The 18,063-nt window shown below is 39.2% G+C and overlaps 1 protein-coding gene across 5 annotated transcripts in view; it reads right to left on the bottom strand.

Moving 5' to 3' along the window:
* The window catches only part of ST7 (suppression of tumorigenicity 7), a 249,460-nt gene that overhangs the window by 47,954 nt on the left and 183,443 nt on the right, over window positions 1-18,063 (bottom strand). For all 5 annotated transcript variants that reach the window (XM_053896838.1, XM_053896839.1, XM_019418043.2 and 2 more), the window contains one exon: window positions 11,703-11,817. In XM_053896838.1, coding sequence (XP_053752813.1) covers window positions 11,703-11,817 — 115 coding nt within the window. The remainder of the gene's footprint in view (window positions 1-11,702; window positions 11,818-18,063) is intronic.

Here is an 18,063-nt window from a genome sequence, read left to right as displayed (position 1 = left end):
CTGGTGTGGGACAGCTGGAAGTCCTCATTTGTTCCTGTGATTGTGTAGTCAACAAAACCATCCAGGTTCTATCAAATTAATTTCAGCCAAAGCCAAATCTTTTCTCTTTTACTGAAACCATGAAAATTTATGAACCTATAAGGATTTCATATTTGATTCCATTACATTTTAAATCCTAAAATGAAATCTAAACCATTGACTTTTAATTAATAGTTTCAGAATGTCATTCCAGCCTATTAGTCATCATTCTGACTCAAGCTACCAACCACAGCTTTGTGCCATACAATCCATAGGCATACCTTCCTCCCCATATGATTGTTATCATCATCAAAATTGCTGCTAACATTTATCAACGGCCTATTAAATGCCAGGTGCTGGTGTTAGTCACTTATACACATTATTCTGCCTAATCCTCAGAGCAACCCTCTGAGATAGGACTTAACTGCTAGCCCTCTTTTACAGATGGGAAAAGCGAGACATATAATGGTTAAGAAATATGCCAGTATCACATAGTTAAAACAAATATGAGCTGTCCCCACAGCACATGATTTTGAACTGTGCCACGTTGTCTACGAGGTCTGATTTATAAAAATACTGACCATGGCAATACCAAGGAAAGGATCCAGGAATGACATTCTAGAGATCACCCTAAATCTGCAATGGTCTGCAATGATGAATGTACAACCATTTATTAATGGTAATAATAGGTATTATATATGCCACTTAAACCATTAAATCATACCATTTATTAATGGCTATAATAGATATTATATATACCACTTATACCATTAAATCATACCATTTCTTAAAGATACAATAGGTATTGGGGTGCCTGGGTGGCTCAGTCAGTTAAGTGTCTGACTTAGGCTCGGGTCATGATCTCACGATCCGTGAGTTCAAGTCCCGCATCGGGCTCTATGCTGACAGCTCAGAGCCTGGAGCCTGCTTCAGATTCTGTGTCTCCCTCTCTCTTTTTGCCCCTCCCCCATTCATGCTCTGTCTCTGTCTCAAAAATAAACATTAAAGATACAATAGCTATTATGACTACATTGCTCCACATTACCTAAAAAGGTAGCATTCAAAACATTATCAAATGTTTTAATTAAATAAGGATATGTCTATGGCATTCTTCTAATTCAGAAATATGTAGAAAATGGCCATTTAAATTAATAAGAAACATTTAAATGTTACTGTATAGACCACAAATATTTTCACATCCACTATCTTGTCTGTTTTTATTTAGCACAACTTCCTTCGTAATTCCATGTTAGATCTTCAATCACCTCTTTCTTTCCTAAATGTTAATAAACCACATATAGTCATCTCCTAGAATTTTACTGGTATTGACTTATTTGCTGAAATTCTAAAAAAACAAAAAGAGAATCACAATTATTGAGGACAAACAGAATATAGGAGTGAATAAAGGCATATTCTCATCAACTTATAAACACATTACTGTCTTCTCCAAATAGGAGAACTACAGGATAGATCAAAGAATTGGACAACAGCACACAACTGTGAAGGTCAATAAAATCTTTTATTTTACAGATGAAGAAATACAGGACCAGAGAAGCTAAGTGAAATGCTTATGAGCTTACTTACTAATTAGTAACAGACTGGTCTCTCAATAGCAGGTTCTTGTCACCACCCCATACTGTCCCTGTGATGCTTGCGTGTACTCCCCTTACAATCCTTATACTTTCTGCATCATTATGCTCAGAAAACAGCCTCACAAAGAAAGTCTTGAGACTTTTGCCTCCTCTGAACTTTAGCCACCTTTAATACCTGCTTACAAGCTCTACCCCACTTTAACTATTTGTCATTCTGACCTTTCATATACTTTAATCATTTGTTTTCCTTTACATTTTCTTCCAGTTGGGAATATCTCCCATCCTTCTTGAACCACTCTCCACTTAAAACTCTCTGTGTCTTCCTTTGCCAAATGGTGTCAGCACAAAGTTGTTTATTGAGTCTCAAGTTAGGGGTTTATATTTATCTTTCCTCTAACTTAAAAAAGGGCATAGCTTTTGGCTTTTGTTGCTACTTGTTTGTTTTTAGATTCAGGAAATCTGTCTAATGCTCCCTACTTTTACGACTGTGAGCTATAAGAAGACAACATGATCTCCTTCTCTTAAGGTTCTTCCATTTTGGTAAAAATTAAATTCAGCATATTAATTACTCTTAGGCTTTGACCACTTTAGTACTAACTGAAGTGTCAGCAAAGCACGGATTTATAGGATGCTCTGCTTTTGGCAAATGAGACTTGTAGATCCACACACACAGGCATTCACATCCTGTACTGCACTCTCTAAATTCACAACCTTTAAGGACTAGGTGGACACTCACACCTGTTCCCCATTCCACATTTTTTCTCCCCGTGTCATTGTTATGACTCAGCAGAAGTTACCTGATGTTAATGGGCTGCATGAGTCTTGGCAGGCTCTAACTGTGTCTTAGTTACACCCCCCTAACAGATTATCTAAGGTATATGCTAGGTCTACATAGGCCTCAATTTCCTGTAGTTAAGAGATCACCAGAAAGCAAATTAAATTATATGGTTATAGCTTAAAATAATAAGTTTTAATAACCCAGGAAATAAAAAAGTTTCTGTACTGGGATTCCCATTAGTTGTTTAAAGATTAAAAACCAAACTCTAATAAACTCTTTTACACTGATTGGTTGAAAAACTGAGCAAATATCTCCCTGATAGAATCCTGCTTCTTTGCAGCATCTGAAACCACCTCACCGGTGCTCTTCAGTGGCTTTTTACTCCCTGATGTCTTCTAACACCATGTGTTTCCACTCCCTCTAGTGCTTCTAACATCATGTGCTCATCCCTCAACCACCTCAAGTCAAAAAAATAGTATGAATCCACTGTGCCACTCTCTCCACTTTGAGGTCAGACTGGAGACCATCTCTGCTGAGATTGCCTCATGCATGGTCTCTCTCCAGGGCCTATAGAATTAGGTCCAAAGCTCTGTGAGATCTGGTCCCTACCTAACTTGCCCAAAGCGTATTCAGCCCTTTGCTGTAGCCTTCCACCATCCCTCTGCTTTATAGGATACATGGAGTACTCCATGCAGGCTGGGTCAATCTTGCTCCTGAACCTTTCCATGAGCTCTTTGTCTCTAGTATTTGCACTGTCTGGCTCAATTCAGACGCCACCTCCACCAGGAAGGCTTCCCTTGCAGTCTTTACAGCAATTGTTTTCTTACTCCCCTCTCCTACTTACATGGTGAGTTTCAGGAATAAAACTGTTTCTTCATCACTTTGTACCCACAATCCAAAACACTGCCTAAAACATAGCTGGTGGTTCTGTGTTTGCTGAATGAAATCTTAGGTTAATATACTAACATCTCAAATCACCTGATATTAGCTCCCTTTGATATGTAAACATTTAGACCTAATTTAGCTTCTGGAAGCCAAAAGTGTCAGTACTGATGGGTGTTTAAGGAGGGCGCCAGAAACTTGTTATTTCTCAACATGTGTACTGCATTTATCACTGCTTCTGCAGTTTTAGCAAAATGGGTGAAACGGTACTGGTGTTCTAAATCTAGATGTCTATTTGAAACAGCAGTGGAATTAAAAAGTGAGGCAGGAAGAAAGCAAGAGTACAAGCTGACAAAGTTGAAGGAAAGTAGAAGGGTTTTTGGCCAAAAACAGGGAAGGCAAACCACACCTCTTCTGGCTCCCTAGGACCCTGTACGGGAATGAGGCCACTGAAAGAAAAGGTCATCTCAGGGAGAATGACTCTTAAGTTTTCAAAAGTCATAAATGCTCATAATATCAAACTTGAAATTCAGTGTAATAATCTTGAGGGAAATTTATGTAATTATGAGTAAAACTGTCAATCTGACGTGTCTCAGAAAACCCATGGGGCAAAACTTTAGATAGAACAGTTTTTTCAGTGATCATCTTTTTGACCTAATTTCCTTTTGTTCATCTACAATAATAATAAGATGTAATTTTAAAAGGATCACTCCTGTTCCTATGCATGAGCTAGGTCAGTGGAGGGTCAATTTCATATCTATAATTCTAAAACAATGTTTTCAAGGGTAGCAGACAGCATAAGTAAGTCCCACAGCACCTCACAAATGAGGACACTACGTCATAGGGCATCTCCAGCTAACAAGTCATTCGTTCACTACAGCTGTTCTGAATGTCTACCCTCACACACGAGTGTCTGGGAAGAGAACACGGGGCTTACTCTCAAAGGGTTTCTTTCTCTGTACCTCTACAGCATGTTTCAAACAGATTTACTGAGCACTGATACGTCTCACCTCAATTTACTGTGGTTGGTTTTGGTTTGGGTTTCTTTACATCTTTCTCCACCAGACTGAAAGCTTCTTGGCAACACAGAATAGGTTATACTCATCTCTGAATCTGAAAGCACCTAAAAATTAATATTTTCAATATAAGGACCTGATGCAGCCTTGCTGAATTAATTTGAAAAAAAAAAAAACCCTAATTACTCTCTATAGTCATTTAAGATTATGGAATATAAAGTATCCCTGGGGTACCTGGGTGGCTTAGTCGGTTAAGCGTCCAACTTTGGCTCAGGTAATGATCTCATGGTTCATGGGGTCAAGCCCCGTGTTGGGTTCTGAGCTGACAGTGCGGAGCCTGCATGGAATTCTCTCTCCCTCACTCTCTGCCTGTCCCCCACTCACTTTTACTCTCTCTCTCTCAAAATAAATAAAATAAACAAACAACAACAACAACAACCCTTTTCTTGGTCAGGCAACATATTGATACACTGGAAGTTTACATTAATCCACACATTTGGTCCTGACAGACACTTTTGGAGCCATAAACTGAATGACCAAACAAACAAAAATTAAAAACAAATAAAAATGCAGCCCATTTCCCTTTCCTAACCTATTTTTGGATGAGATGTATTATGACTATCCCATTATGTGATGCTGTCCTTCATGTGGCTTTCTTCAGTAAAATTTCTGAGTTTACTTCTATACATGATATGATACAAAGAAAAGAACAGAAATGTGGAATTCTGTCCTTAGTTTTTTGTTTTGTTTTGGTTTGGTTTGGCTTAAGACAGTCTGAGGTCTTTTTGTCCCACCTTTAAAAAGCCAATCCAAGGTCCCCTTTCAACCAAAGGGAAAAGCTTCACTGAAAAAATAAAAAGGATTCCTATACCAGAACCTCAAAAAGAAATGCCACCTGGGAGTTCAATGATTCAATCGGGGAAATACTACATGACCTTAGTAATTTGGGGCAGGGGGAGGGGCAGGCAACACAGACTCAACTACACCCAGAAAAATTCATCTCATGCTATAAAGTCAAACACCAGATGTTATTTGCAACTTTTGGATTGGATTACCCCAGAAGGTCTGTGTCAGAGAGCCCTTCTGTGGCTAGTGCCCTGGAGTCCAGCACGGCAGTTTATGGGATGGTAACGGCCGGCTGGGGAGGGATGTTACCTTGGTAAATTACGATAACGAGGCAATAGGGTTATGAAAGCCAATATAAATTTAGAGGGTTTGTTTGAGTGCCAACTATGTGAATTACATACGTATGCATTCATAAAAAATCTTCCATCATCAGAGACAATAGAAATTTCTCATGCATACAGTCTTTATTGAAATAATACCTATCATTAGAACTCCTGCTCATTGCATATAATATGACAATCATTTGCTAACTTCAAAGGCCTAGTCCACTTGACAGATCTACCTTTTGGTTTCCAAGTCAGCAGGACACCCCGTACAAAGCTATAAAAGGCCATCATTTCTCAGTGATTCATTCTTACCAGCCTGAAACCATAGCCCATGGTATCAGTGCTGAGATAGATAGATATATATAGATATATTGTGGTTTTTTTTTCCCCTCCAATGAAGCAGCTATGTGATTCATTTGCCCATCTTTTACACAAGGATGCTCTTCAACACTTGCCTTGGTATCTTGACCTTTTCCATAAGAGCCAGCCCAGGAAAGGGAGCCAGACTGGGCTTACAGTCTGTCACTAGGGACTGAATACATTTCAAACCTTCTTTCCTGAATACAGTTTAATTTTGTAGTAGATACATCTCAGAAGCTGTTGTGCCTATGGCATCAAAACTCACAACTATACACTTGACTGAAAAGCACTGTTTTGGAGGTCTGGACTGCCTGACGTTCAAAGCCTGACACTGATGGCCTAAATACAGATTTTACTGACTGGTCTTCCTGGCATCTCAAATCCCTCTTATTCTTGCCCATTCCTTAAACATAAATGGAAGATAGCCTCATGCAAAGAGAGAGTATCCAGTGACTACTTCAAAGGAACTGTTATGATAGTTGAGTAGCTTGTGTTAGTTGTAAGGCCTTGGGCAATGAACAAAGTTTACGAAATTTTTGCTTATAACTACATGCTGACTCTGCAAAACAGTATCAGCAAAAAGCTTAATCTCTGAATAGTCTCAACATAGAGTAATTCCCCAGTGCTTTCTTTAGAACCTCTGTTTTCAATCTACTGAGATGAAAGTATTTCCCCCAGTGTTAGAAACATGTCCTGTTCTTAAAAGTATACCCTCTGCACATTACCAGATAGCAGATAATAGTGCTAATTTAGGATGGGCTCGATGGCACCAGTAAAAATGGTCTTGACACAGTTGTTGCATTTATATAACATTCATGACTATATAAAAGACCAGTTGTCCCTCACAGGGAAATTTCTGTCCCCAAATTTAGGGCAATCACTGAATGATCTAATGGAGTAAATATCCAGAAGAACTTGGATTTGTATTTCCATTGGTGCAAATTGCCCCAAGGCTGAAACAATTTGTCTTTTGATCAGAGTGAAATTCCTGGCACTTTTTTTTATCGGCTTTCCAAAAGCTTAAGGATTATCTGTAGATAAAACTAAACATTTCCATTCTTATCAAATATCTATCTACCTACCTGTCCTACTAGATCCATAATTAATTTTAATAGTAGGCCACACAATGCCTTTTTGGGGGGCACAAGACGGGGCTCTTATTCCCTCATTTTAACTAACATTTTATATATGGTTCTCCTTTTGAACAAAACTGATGGAGAACAGTGGTGAAGTTCAGGAGTGGTGATCCTGGCTCTTTACAATGGTTAAGAATTATTGAATACTTAATGTGTACCCCACACTGTTCTAAACATTTAACATGGTTTAACTATTTTAATCTTCACAACAAATTCCCAGCTGTGTGATCTTGAGCAAGTTACTCAGCCTTTCTAAGCCTTGATTCCATTTCCAGAGAAGGAAACCAAGGCTTAGAAGACTAAGTAATTTGCTGAAGTTCACTCAGCTAGTGAAAGGCAGAGCTAGGGCTTGATCTCAGCAGGCTGGCACCGGGCAAGTTCTCTTCATCATCATCTGTGACTGCCTTTTGTGTCCCCAAGGACCGCTGACTAGAGACAAACAAAACTAGACACTCCCAAAGGTATCTTATAGCACTCAAGTTCACATTCAGTTGTTCTATAAGATTCTTCTAAAATTGAAATGCACAAGTGATAATGAATAAAAAATGCATGAATTCTTTTCTACATCGCCACCCTAATCTTTGAGACTTAGGTTTTCAACATAGGTGGTCTATAAGCACCTTTGAAAGGCAACCCAAAGCTTGTAACAACTTTCTCAATTGTTCTAAAAGAAGTTCTGATGACTTAATGATCTTAAAAACATTCCTGTGTTTATAGCTAATGTATGACTAAAAAAAAAAAAAAGTTGATAAATCTCCAATTAAATGAACGCCATACATCAAATCTTTGTGACTAAAGAAATCAGGCACAAGGTGACTGAAAATAGAAAGCCAGATTTTGAAGAGAATTTCAGAAAGACAAGCAAATAGAGATATACCACGTTCTTAAAGAATCTTAAAAGACACTTTGGCATCACTGAAATTCTGCACCATGGCTCCAGCCCGCTTAATTCATGCCTTTCTAAAAGTAGTGAGAGGAGCAGAGCAAGTCATTTCAGCAAAGCTTACATTTATGAAAAACACATGGGCTTTTAGAGCCAGAGAGACCTGGATTTGAATTCCAGTTCTGCAGTTTTCAAAGAATGTGATCTTGAAAGTTACTTAAATCCACAAGCCTCAGTTTCTGCATCTGCTAACATGGAATAACTACCTCCTTGCAGGTTATTGAGGGCTATAGGTAATGTGCATGATGTTATAGGTAACATTATTATTATATTAGAGGAACGTGTATAATGTGCTTGGCACATTGTAAGTTCTCAGTAAACTATAGCTAATAATAACAATAATAAGAGTGGTGTTAATAAAAAATAAAAATAAAAAATACTGCCAACAGCAGAGACAGTGGAAGCAAGATGGCTAAGACCAAGGGCCTAGAGTCAGACCACCTCTTTTTATCCTGGATTTCCTTTCTTCATGAAATTCATATCTTACTGAACAAAGACTGACCTTAGTTTATCTCTTTTCTCTCACCATATATCATCTCCATGGCTTTACTTTAACGTCTTGGGCTCTGCATCTGAACAAGTTACTTAACTTCTCTCTGTTCCAGTTACCACAGCTATAAAATGGGGCTAATAATAGTATCTACCTCCTATGCTTGTGGTAAGAATAAATGAGTTTATCTGCATAGGGCTTAGAATCATGTCTGACCCTGACACAATGTAAGAACTCAATAAATACTAGCTGTTGCCACAGTTATTTTAGTCATTGTATGAAGGACTCTAAGAGCAGGATCAACCACCTGGATAAAAACTGCCCACCCATAATGTGAGTTAGCAAATTGAAAAGAGTACGAAAACTCCTAAGGATAGCAAGACAGCACTTCAGACTAATGGCTGGAATAACATAACATGAGAAGATATCTAAAGGGCAGAATCAAAATTAGACGGCAGATTACAGAGAGGTATGACCAAGTAACCGGTAATCCTCCGAGGGATCCATGTGCTTCACTGCAAATGGAGTTTGTGAATGTCACTTTTAAAACTCAGAGGCAAAAAAAATTGTTTTAAAGATGAAGAACAAAAAGACTGAAGCAAAGGGATACACGTTACCTTTCTCCTTTCTTCGAACGTGTTGGTTTCCCCTCGCACCTTGCCATACTTCTAAATCCTTTCGCAAAGGTCAGAACAGCAGTACAAACCCCACTATGTCATAACTTCCCAACGCACTCTTTAAAAAATTCGGCCACTGAGCAAAAGTAATAAAGAAGGACTGTACCCATAAACCATCCAAGAAACAACTACCCAACAAGAGCATTCCAACTTGCAAAGATAACATATAATCCTATTGCTCTGGGTGTGGCTCTGTGAACAGGCATGGAGAGGCTGGGATTCAAAGTGCTGTCTCCAGCATCTCATAGATTAGACTGATGACATCTGAACCAGGGCAAAGAACAGGGCGCCCCTAACTGCTGTCTGTACTCCAAGCCCTCTAAAGCACCCACACCTTGTACAGGGCCAGAAAATGAGGCAACAATTCAGTCAAGATCCTCTGGGTCTCCTGGAAAAGCAGGAGGGATGAACTTGAAACAGCCCATTTTATGGTATGGGGTGAGGAACAAGAGGCATGTTTTTTAAAAGTCTTGTGTGGTTGCGGCTCGTTCTACAAGAACAGTAACTTCAGCAGCCACTTCATTATATTTCTACTGTAAATGACTGAGGCCTGAGCCAAGTCCGCACCAAAACACCCTCCAGAATTCAGTCGGGGTTAGGTCATCTGCAGTCTATTGACAACTGCTGAACTCAAAACCCCTAACAAGGCATCTCAGCAACAGTATGTGTCCTGCCACTAATGAGGCTCTTTTTCCATGAATAATGAATAAGAACATCATGTCTGTTGCCAGGTACACAACATAAACAAAGCTCAACACAAGGGCCCTGGTATGGTGAGTTTGTCCATTTGCAACAAAGGAATTTTGCAAAGCGTGAGCCAAGTTTTAGTGGAGGGTGGGACGGGCTGTTGTAACAAATAATGTGAACATATGTTATCAGAATCTAATAAATCAGCATTTGGTTGGTGTGGAACAGAGGCTGTGCAACGGGATAGACAGAGATGACAGAAAGCTCCAAATGAGTTCATTTCTCTATTTTACAATCGGTCTTATAACACAAAGCTGATGATTTCTGTAACGAACTGAGATCGTCATGAAAGGAGCCTTATGGGATTTGAGATATCAAAGGCTTTACCAGTTACATCTTTTTTTTCTTAAGCCTTGGTGTACCAGGTTGAGCACAGGTCAGCACTAGGGATGAGAGCACTGAACCCTTGCTATGGCATTGATGGCTACAGGGTAGGATCTAAAAAAGGTGCATGGCCACATGAACCCAGTGCATGGTACTGGGTTCCTTTTATACCGAAAGACCCTCAATGTATGAGCATTTTGCCTATAAGCTAGTCTTATGGCTTAGATTCCCAAGGTCAGACAAATAGTGAGATTCCAGCAAATAAACAGAGAACAAAAGTGAGCTGACATGAAGGCCAAACAGTTTTTATTTTGTTTACTATAAAGTATGCCACAAATACTTTTCTGTCTTTCTAAAATCAGTTCCATACTAGGTAGCATGTATCTTGTTACACAGGGTGCTTATGTTCACACAGGCCAAGTAATGCCATCACTGGCTGAGGGCTTATAGTTTCCATTGATTTGAGCAAGAATTAACAACAAAACAAAACTAAAACAGTCTCCCAATGCTCAGTTTCCCCAACTGTAGGAGAGGACAACTCCAACCTACTTCAGAGATTCCTTATGAAGAACTGTATTAAAATAAAATGGCTTGTTCTATTTGTTTGAGGAGTTCCTGGGAAGTTAGATTTGAATGGTTCTTTAAATGCACTGAAGATGCTTTACTAAGGAAAAGAATATTTCATAAAGCAAAAAATTAGTTTGTGACAAAAGTAATCACTCCCTAATGTCCATTTTATAAGCAAACATGTTTATTTTGGGGAGAGAGTTAATTAAATAAGGTAGAATGGCATAAAATTCCGCAGAGATTCCAGTAGCTAGGTCATGGCAGGTAATTATGTGGGTAATTCTTTTGCAATTAATCAATTAGTGAATTCACAGACAATGGCAATATTAACACAAGAGTTTGGAAATCTTTGAGATGTGTCAGTTTATTAATAACAGGCAAAATGGAATAACCTCACGGGTAAGTAACCTAGACGGTGAAGGGATTTCAAAGCCCTTCACGTGAAGAGATGGGGGGTATTCTGCTAATGAGGAGAAGACCTGGGATGAAGGGCACATTATTTTATCTTTAAATATTTACTAAGCTATCATAAGGGCTGCAGTAAGGGCCACTAGCTGTTCTATATTGCTTCAAAGGATCAACATGACCAACAGGTAGTGGTCACAGTCACCTGATGTGGGGTCGCAGCAAGGACTCGAACAGTCAGGGCTGTCCTAACAGGATCTGTGTTGCCTGCAGAGATTCTGAGTGATTCCTGACCATGGAGGCAATAAAGCAGAGCATGCATAGCTCTTGTTGATGGGAAGAGTACAAGGGGAACCTACTGGGAGGGAAGGAGAGGAATGTAGCACAGGCCACATGACATTTCTGGCCCCCACTAAAAACCAACCATTAAACTCTAAGATTTTTAAAAATGCCATCATAAAACTGTAGGTGAAAACTCTGTAAGTGGATAGTTATCAAAGTGCTGTACTATTTGAAATGGTCTTTCCAATCCAATCATTGAAATACATCAAGAAAAGAAAAATCCTCAAGTAGATGAAAATAACCAAGGACTCACCATCATACTTTGCTAAGACTGCCTGAACATCAGCATATGCTTGTAGCTCCAGAAGTGCTTCTAGAAGGTTTTCATGGATGTTGAACATGCTCAGCAAGGGGAACTCCTTCATCAACTAGGAAAGAAGAAATCAAGGATGATTAATATAGATTTCCTATTTTCTAAAAGTACAATGAGTACCAAATTGTAATATATTTAGGATAAAAAAATATAATTTTAGAAGTATAGGTAATACTGAATTATAAGTATTCATACCAATTATTATTTTGTAAAGCATTAGATGCTCAAATCTTTTCCTGCTATTTTAGGAAAATGGCAGCTTTGAATTGGTAAGAACCCTAAGGTGGAAGAGAATCCATAAGTGAGGGGGTCTCATAAAAATGGAGGAAGACGCTTAGCAGTGGTGCTCAGTAATGTTAGAATATGATAGATGCAAATTAGGCAAAGATTGAACACTATCTCATGGGCATTAATAGGTTAACTTTGGTAAGAGAAGTTTGGATGAAAACCAGAGAACAGAAGGGTAAGCAAGCAAGCACTATTCCCTGGAGCAGCCTGGTGACAAAGTTAAGGAGAAAAAGCAGGAAAATAACTAGAAGGCGATACGGGTTGAGAAAATGTGCAGGTAGTTGTAGAGAGTAGCAGAAAGGATTGCTGTTCAGGAGTTCCTGCTGGTGGCCTCAAGAAAACAGGAGTCAAGATCATTTTCCAAAACTGAGGGAATAGTTTTGGCAGGGAGGAAATTTGAAGATGGGGGTGACAGTGTAGAACAGCCAGAAAGGGATTTGTAGGATTGCTCAGGCCATCTCAAGGGCTTAACAAATTGGGGACCATGAATTCACAACTACAACTGGCATCCTTGTCAAGTTTTAGTTAACAGTGCTCACCAGCCCAGGTACAATAGCAAAGATGTCAAATAGTGAGGTTGAGGCTGGGCAGAATGGACTAGATTCAGTAAAAAGTCACAGAGCAAGAAGAGTTGTCTAGAATTAGGAAAGAATGATTAACGCAGTGGCCTAAAGGTTCTAGACAGGATGGGGAGGAAGAGTGGTCCAAAGGGAGGCAAGGGATATAATAATGAACTTCACTAGAAAGCAAACAAAGAAGAAAGGGCCAAGAATTTCAGATAAAATCTTATCTTACAGAAAGATAACCAGGTTCTTTATACAGCAAAATCATATGCATATATGGTATGTGTATGTACATATGCACTGATGTATATGTACATGTATATATCCTTTATTTAATATTTTATATGGATAACTGTTTTCTATTATAAAACAATGCCCTCTTTTCTTGATGCCAACATCTTTAAAGCAATTGTGCTGAGAGAAATAATACTCAAAAAATGGCTAACTCACTGTTAAGAAACCAGTGGATACGTTGCCTTGACTATCCACTTCTTCCTATATTAGAAACATTTGCCATATTTTGTTTTTTAGAGCCAAGAATCATTTAGCATATCTATAAAAATAAATAATTTTCTGCAGTCCCAAAGAGCATCATATTACCAATGAAAAACACCTATCAAAATGATTATGTGTTCGGTAAGACTATCTGAACCCCCTAGAGACAGCCTGCAGTATTTTCACTGCAAGTAAAGGAAGTGAATAAGACTATACCACACATCGTCAATGTTCTGTAACCAATAAAAGTATTTCTTGTTCTGGTTCACTTTGATTCTGGTTGACATCACTCTTTGATTCCCCCCCCCCCTTTCTAATTAGGGCTCGTTAGAATTAAAGCTCTCTGTCATTCAGCGTTTGGCAACACAATAAAGACATTCTCTGAACTGCAACATTTAAACATTTGTCATTTTTGACCAATTCTTCAGGTAAGGTCAAACTTCAAGGACTTAAGTCTTATTCTGTAATTTTAAAACCGTAGCAGCAAATAGTAGCACGCTGCAGCTTAGAAACTGAGAGGGAGTCTCGCCAAGACACAGTGAGACCATGTGAGCAAACACAGGAGTCTCAGCCTGTTTCAACAGAACTTGAAGCAGGACACTAGGCGTCTGGGCAGCAGCACTTTCACGGCAAGCTTCGACATGGTACACAACATCCAAAAAAATAATCACCAATAACAGATTTTAAACATGGCAAATGGCAAACATTGGAGAAGTAATCAAAGTCATATGACAATTTGGATTCTAGCTTTCCTTGTTTAACATAAACAAGGAAAAGTGAGCCTTCCGCTGGCTCCACCTCTCTGCAGCTATCACCTTGCTGTCCCCAGCCCCTCACAAGAAGGTCTCTTAGAAAAAAGCCATGCACGCTCTGCTTCCTCGGCTCCCTTCTTTCCTCACTGCATAGCTGCACTCTGGCTTCCACCCCACAGCTCCTCGGACTCTGCTCACCCCACATCTACAGGTGACCCACACTGCTCCTGTGGATACTCCCCAGTCTCTTTCCTTGCTTGACCTTGGCAACGTTTGACAGTTTGATGACTTTTCCCTTAGAACTCTTTTCTCTCTTGGCTTCCTCAACACCATTCTCTTCTGGATTTCTCCATACTTATCCCCTCACTCTTTCTCTAGTTTCCCCCTTGCCTCCTACATAGGAGTAAGTAGTCTCCCCAGTTATATCCAGTACTCTTCTCATAAACACCCTGATCTCCAGGATTGCTCTTGTGTCCAATAGAGCAATCCTGTGTCCAATGTCTCGTGTCCAATGTCTTGTGTCCAATGTCTCTGTCTCAACACAGGCACTATTGTGAAGATGGCTCCCACATTCTCACATCCTGCTCTGACCTCCTCCTAAGCTATTAAATCCATTCATAAACTATCTCCCTAACAGTTTTGCCTGACGTATCTAACACTGTGCTCATAAATTCTTCTTCCCCAAACCAACCCTTCAAACCTATTCTCTCTTCAATAGGTATTCCTCTCTCAGAGAAAAGAACCATTAACTCCTGTTACTCTCTTTGCCCTACCAACTACAGCCATCTTAGAGGTCCCTAAACCCATGAACTACTATGTACAAAATGCTGATAGCTTTCATCAAGTTCCTAGAAAGTTGTTATACAACCAGCAAACAAGCAAACACCTTAAGAATCTTACCATGTGCTCTTTTCTCTGACCTTGTTGCCAATAACTTAGTTTATACTCTTATATTATATATGGGCTAAATTGCTCAAATAGCATCTTTTTTGTTCTTGCCTCTCTGGATCACCTCTTTCCAATCCACCCTTCACACTGCTGTCATAATGGCTTTTCAAATATACACACTTAAGTCCACCACACTCCTGTTTTGAAGAGGCAAACCACTGACATGGCCCCAAGGAACTAGGCAGATGTGAATACATATTTACAAACAAGGCTATTTATCACAACATCATTTATAATACTGAAAAATGCAAGCAACTTAATTTAACCCGTTGTGAGGCATTCAAGTATAAAAAGACACAGTCATCTTTTATGCTATTAAGTATCAACATTGGAGGTTAAATTCTCAAATAATTTTTAATGACATGGCCTAGGAAATGCTGACACACAATGTTACAATTTAAAAAGTGGATACAAACTATATTTTGCAATAAGATCATGCTTTTCTTCTCTATCTATGCATGCACAGAACCACACTTGGTTAGAAATACACCAAAATGTTTTAACAATTGTTATTTATTATTAGTGAGATTAAAGATGATTTTTATTTCTTCCTTCATATTTTCCATATGTTCTAATATATTTAAAAGGAGTATATGTATGTTCTATAAATTAGGGAGGAAAAATTATTATTTTTAAAAATATTTCCACTTATTTTTTTTTAATTTTTTTAAAACATTTATTTATTTTTGAGACAGAGAGAGACAGAGCTTGAATGGGGGAGGGTCAGAGAGAGAGGGAGACACAGGATCTGAAACAGGCTCCGGGCTCCAAGCCCTCAGCACAGAGCCCAACGTGGGGCTCGAACCCACGGACGGCGAGATCATGACCTGAGCTGAAGTCGGACGCTTAACCAACTGAGCCACCCAGGCGCCCCATTTCCACTTATTTTTTTAAAAATTTTTTTTAACGTTTATTTATTTTTGAGACAGAGAGAGACAGAGCATGAACGGGGGAGGGTCAGAGAGAGAGGGAGACAGAGAATCGGAAGCAGGCTCCAGGCTCTGAGCTGTCAGCACAGAGCCCGATGCGGGGCTTGAACTCACGGACCACGAGATCATGACCTGAGCCAGAGTCGGACGCTCAGCCGCCTGAGCCACCCAGGCGCCCCTCATTTCCACTTATTTTTGAGAGAGCACAAGAAGGGGAGAGGCAGAGAAGTGGGATGGAGGATCTGAAGTGGGCTCTGTGCTAACAGCAGTGAGCCTGATGTGGGGCTTGAACTCACAAATCGTGAGATAATGACCTAAGCTGAATTCAGACGCTCAACCAAGCCACCCAGGTGTCCCCAGGAAAAATTATTTCTAAGAGTACCTACTTCTCTGTTAAAAAAAAATGAAATCTTGCCATTTGCAACAACATGGCTGTATCTACAGAATATAACGTTAAGTGAAGTAAGTCAGAGAAAAACAAATACCATATGATTTCACTCATATCTCGAATTTAAGAAACAAAACAAATGAACAACGGAAAAAAAGAGACAAACCAAATATAGACTCTTAACTACAGAGAACAAATTGATGGTTACCAGAGGGAAGGTGATGAGGGGAATGGGTGAAATAGATGAAAGTATTTGGGATGAACCCTGGGTGTCATATGTAAGAAGTGAATCACTGGGTTCTACTCCTGAAGCCATGACAACACTGTATGTTAACTAACTTGAATTTAAATTTAAAAATAAGAGTACACTTATCATGATGAGCACTGCGTAATGTACAGAATTGTTGAATCCCTATATTGTACACCTGAAAATAATATAAAACTGTATGTTAATTATACTGGAATTAAAATTTCAAATATAAATTAGAGAAGAAAATGCAAAAAAAGAATACTGACTTCTAATATAAAAAAAATGAAAAAACAAGTAATTCACTCTGAAAATGAGCAGAGAACACGAACATAAATTGTCCAACGGAGACATACAGAGAGCCAACAGGCACAAGGAAAAGATGCTCAACATCACTAATCATCAGGGAAATATAAATCAAGACCAGCATGAGATATCACCTCATATCTATCAGATTAGCTATTATCAAAAAGACAAAAACCAACATGTTTTGGCGAAGGTGTGGAAAAAATGGAACCCTTGTGTTCTGTTGGTGGAAATATAAATTGGTGCAACCACTGTGGAAAAACACAGTATGGAAAAAACTAAAAATAGACCTACCATTCCATCCAGCAATTCTACTTCTGGGTATTTATCTGAAGAAGATGAAAATACCAACCCAAAGTTCATTGCAGCATTATTTATAATAGCTAAGATATGGAAGCAACCCAGTGTACATCATTAAATGAATGGAAAAAGAAGATGTGTTAGAGGCACCTGGGTGGCTCAGTCCATTGAGTGTCCGACTTAAGCTCAGGTCATGATCTCACCGTTCGTGGGTTTGAGCTCTGTGTCGGGCTCTGTACTGACAGTGGAGTACAATGCCCTTCCTCCACTAGCACGCTCTCTCGCTCTCTCTCTCTCTCTCTCTCTCAAAATAAATAAATGCACCTAAAAAATTGTGGTATTATATGCAATGGAATATTACTCAGCCACAAAAAGAATGAAATCCTACCATTTGCAATAACGTGGATGGACTTAGAGAATGTTATGCTAAGTGAAATAAGTGAATCAGAGAAAGACAAATATTCTATGATCTCACTTACATGTGGAATCTAAAAAACAAAACAAATGAACAAACAAAACAAAACAGAAACAGACTCACAGATACAGGAAACAATCTGTTGGTTACCAGAGCAGGGAAAGGTTGGGGGTGGGAGGAAAAGGGGCAGGGGATTAAGAGGTACAAACGTCCAGTTATAAAATAAATAAGTCATGGGGGTGTAATGTGAGGCACAGGCAGCAGAGTCAATAACATTGTGATAACTCTGATGACAGAGGGTAACTAGACTTACCATGGGGATTACTTCATTCAGTATAAAAAGACTGAATCACTATAATATACACCTGAGATTAACAGGGTATTATATGTCATTTATACTGCAATTAAAAATATATTGGTTTCTCATCAAATTCAGAATATAAAATCCCTAGCATGGCACACACAGCTCCTCATGACCAGTCTCTGTCCACTGTGCCAGCTTGCCACGAACAGCTTTTAGTTCCTTAAATAGGTCACATTTATTCTCATTTCTATCTCCATGCTCACCCTGTGTGAAGTGCTCTCCGTTCTGCCTCCTTGATCAATCTGGACAGCTCCTCAACTTCCAGGAACCCTTACCTGCCCTTTGACTCCTTACCTCTTATCTGCC

This window comes from Panthera pardus, unplaced genomic scaffold (genome assembly GCF_024362965.1).
Source record: "Panthera pardus isolate Hobbes unplaced genomic scaffold, ASM2436296v1 HiC_scaffold_8, whole genome shotgun sequence".
NCBI lineage: Eukaryota > Metazoa > Chordata > Mammalia > Carnivora > Felidae > Panthera > Panthera pardus.
Note: the sequence above shows the minus strand (reverse complement) of the source record. Positions and strands in the feature narration are given on the sequence as shown.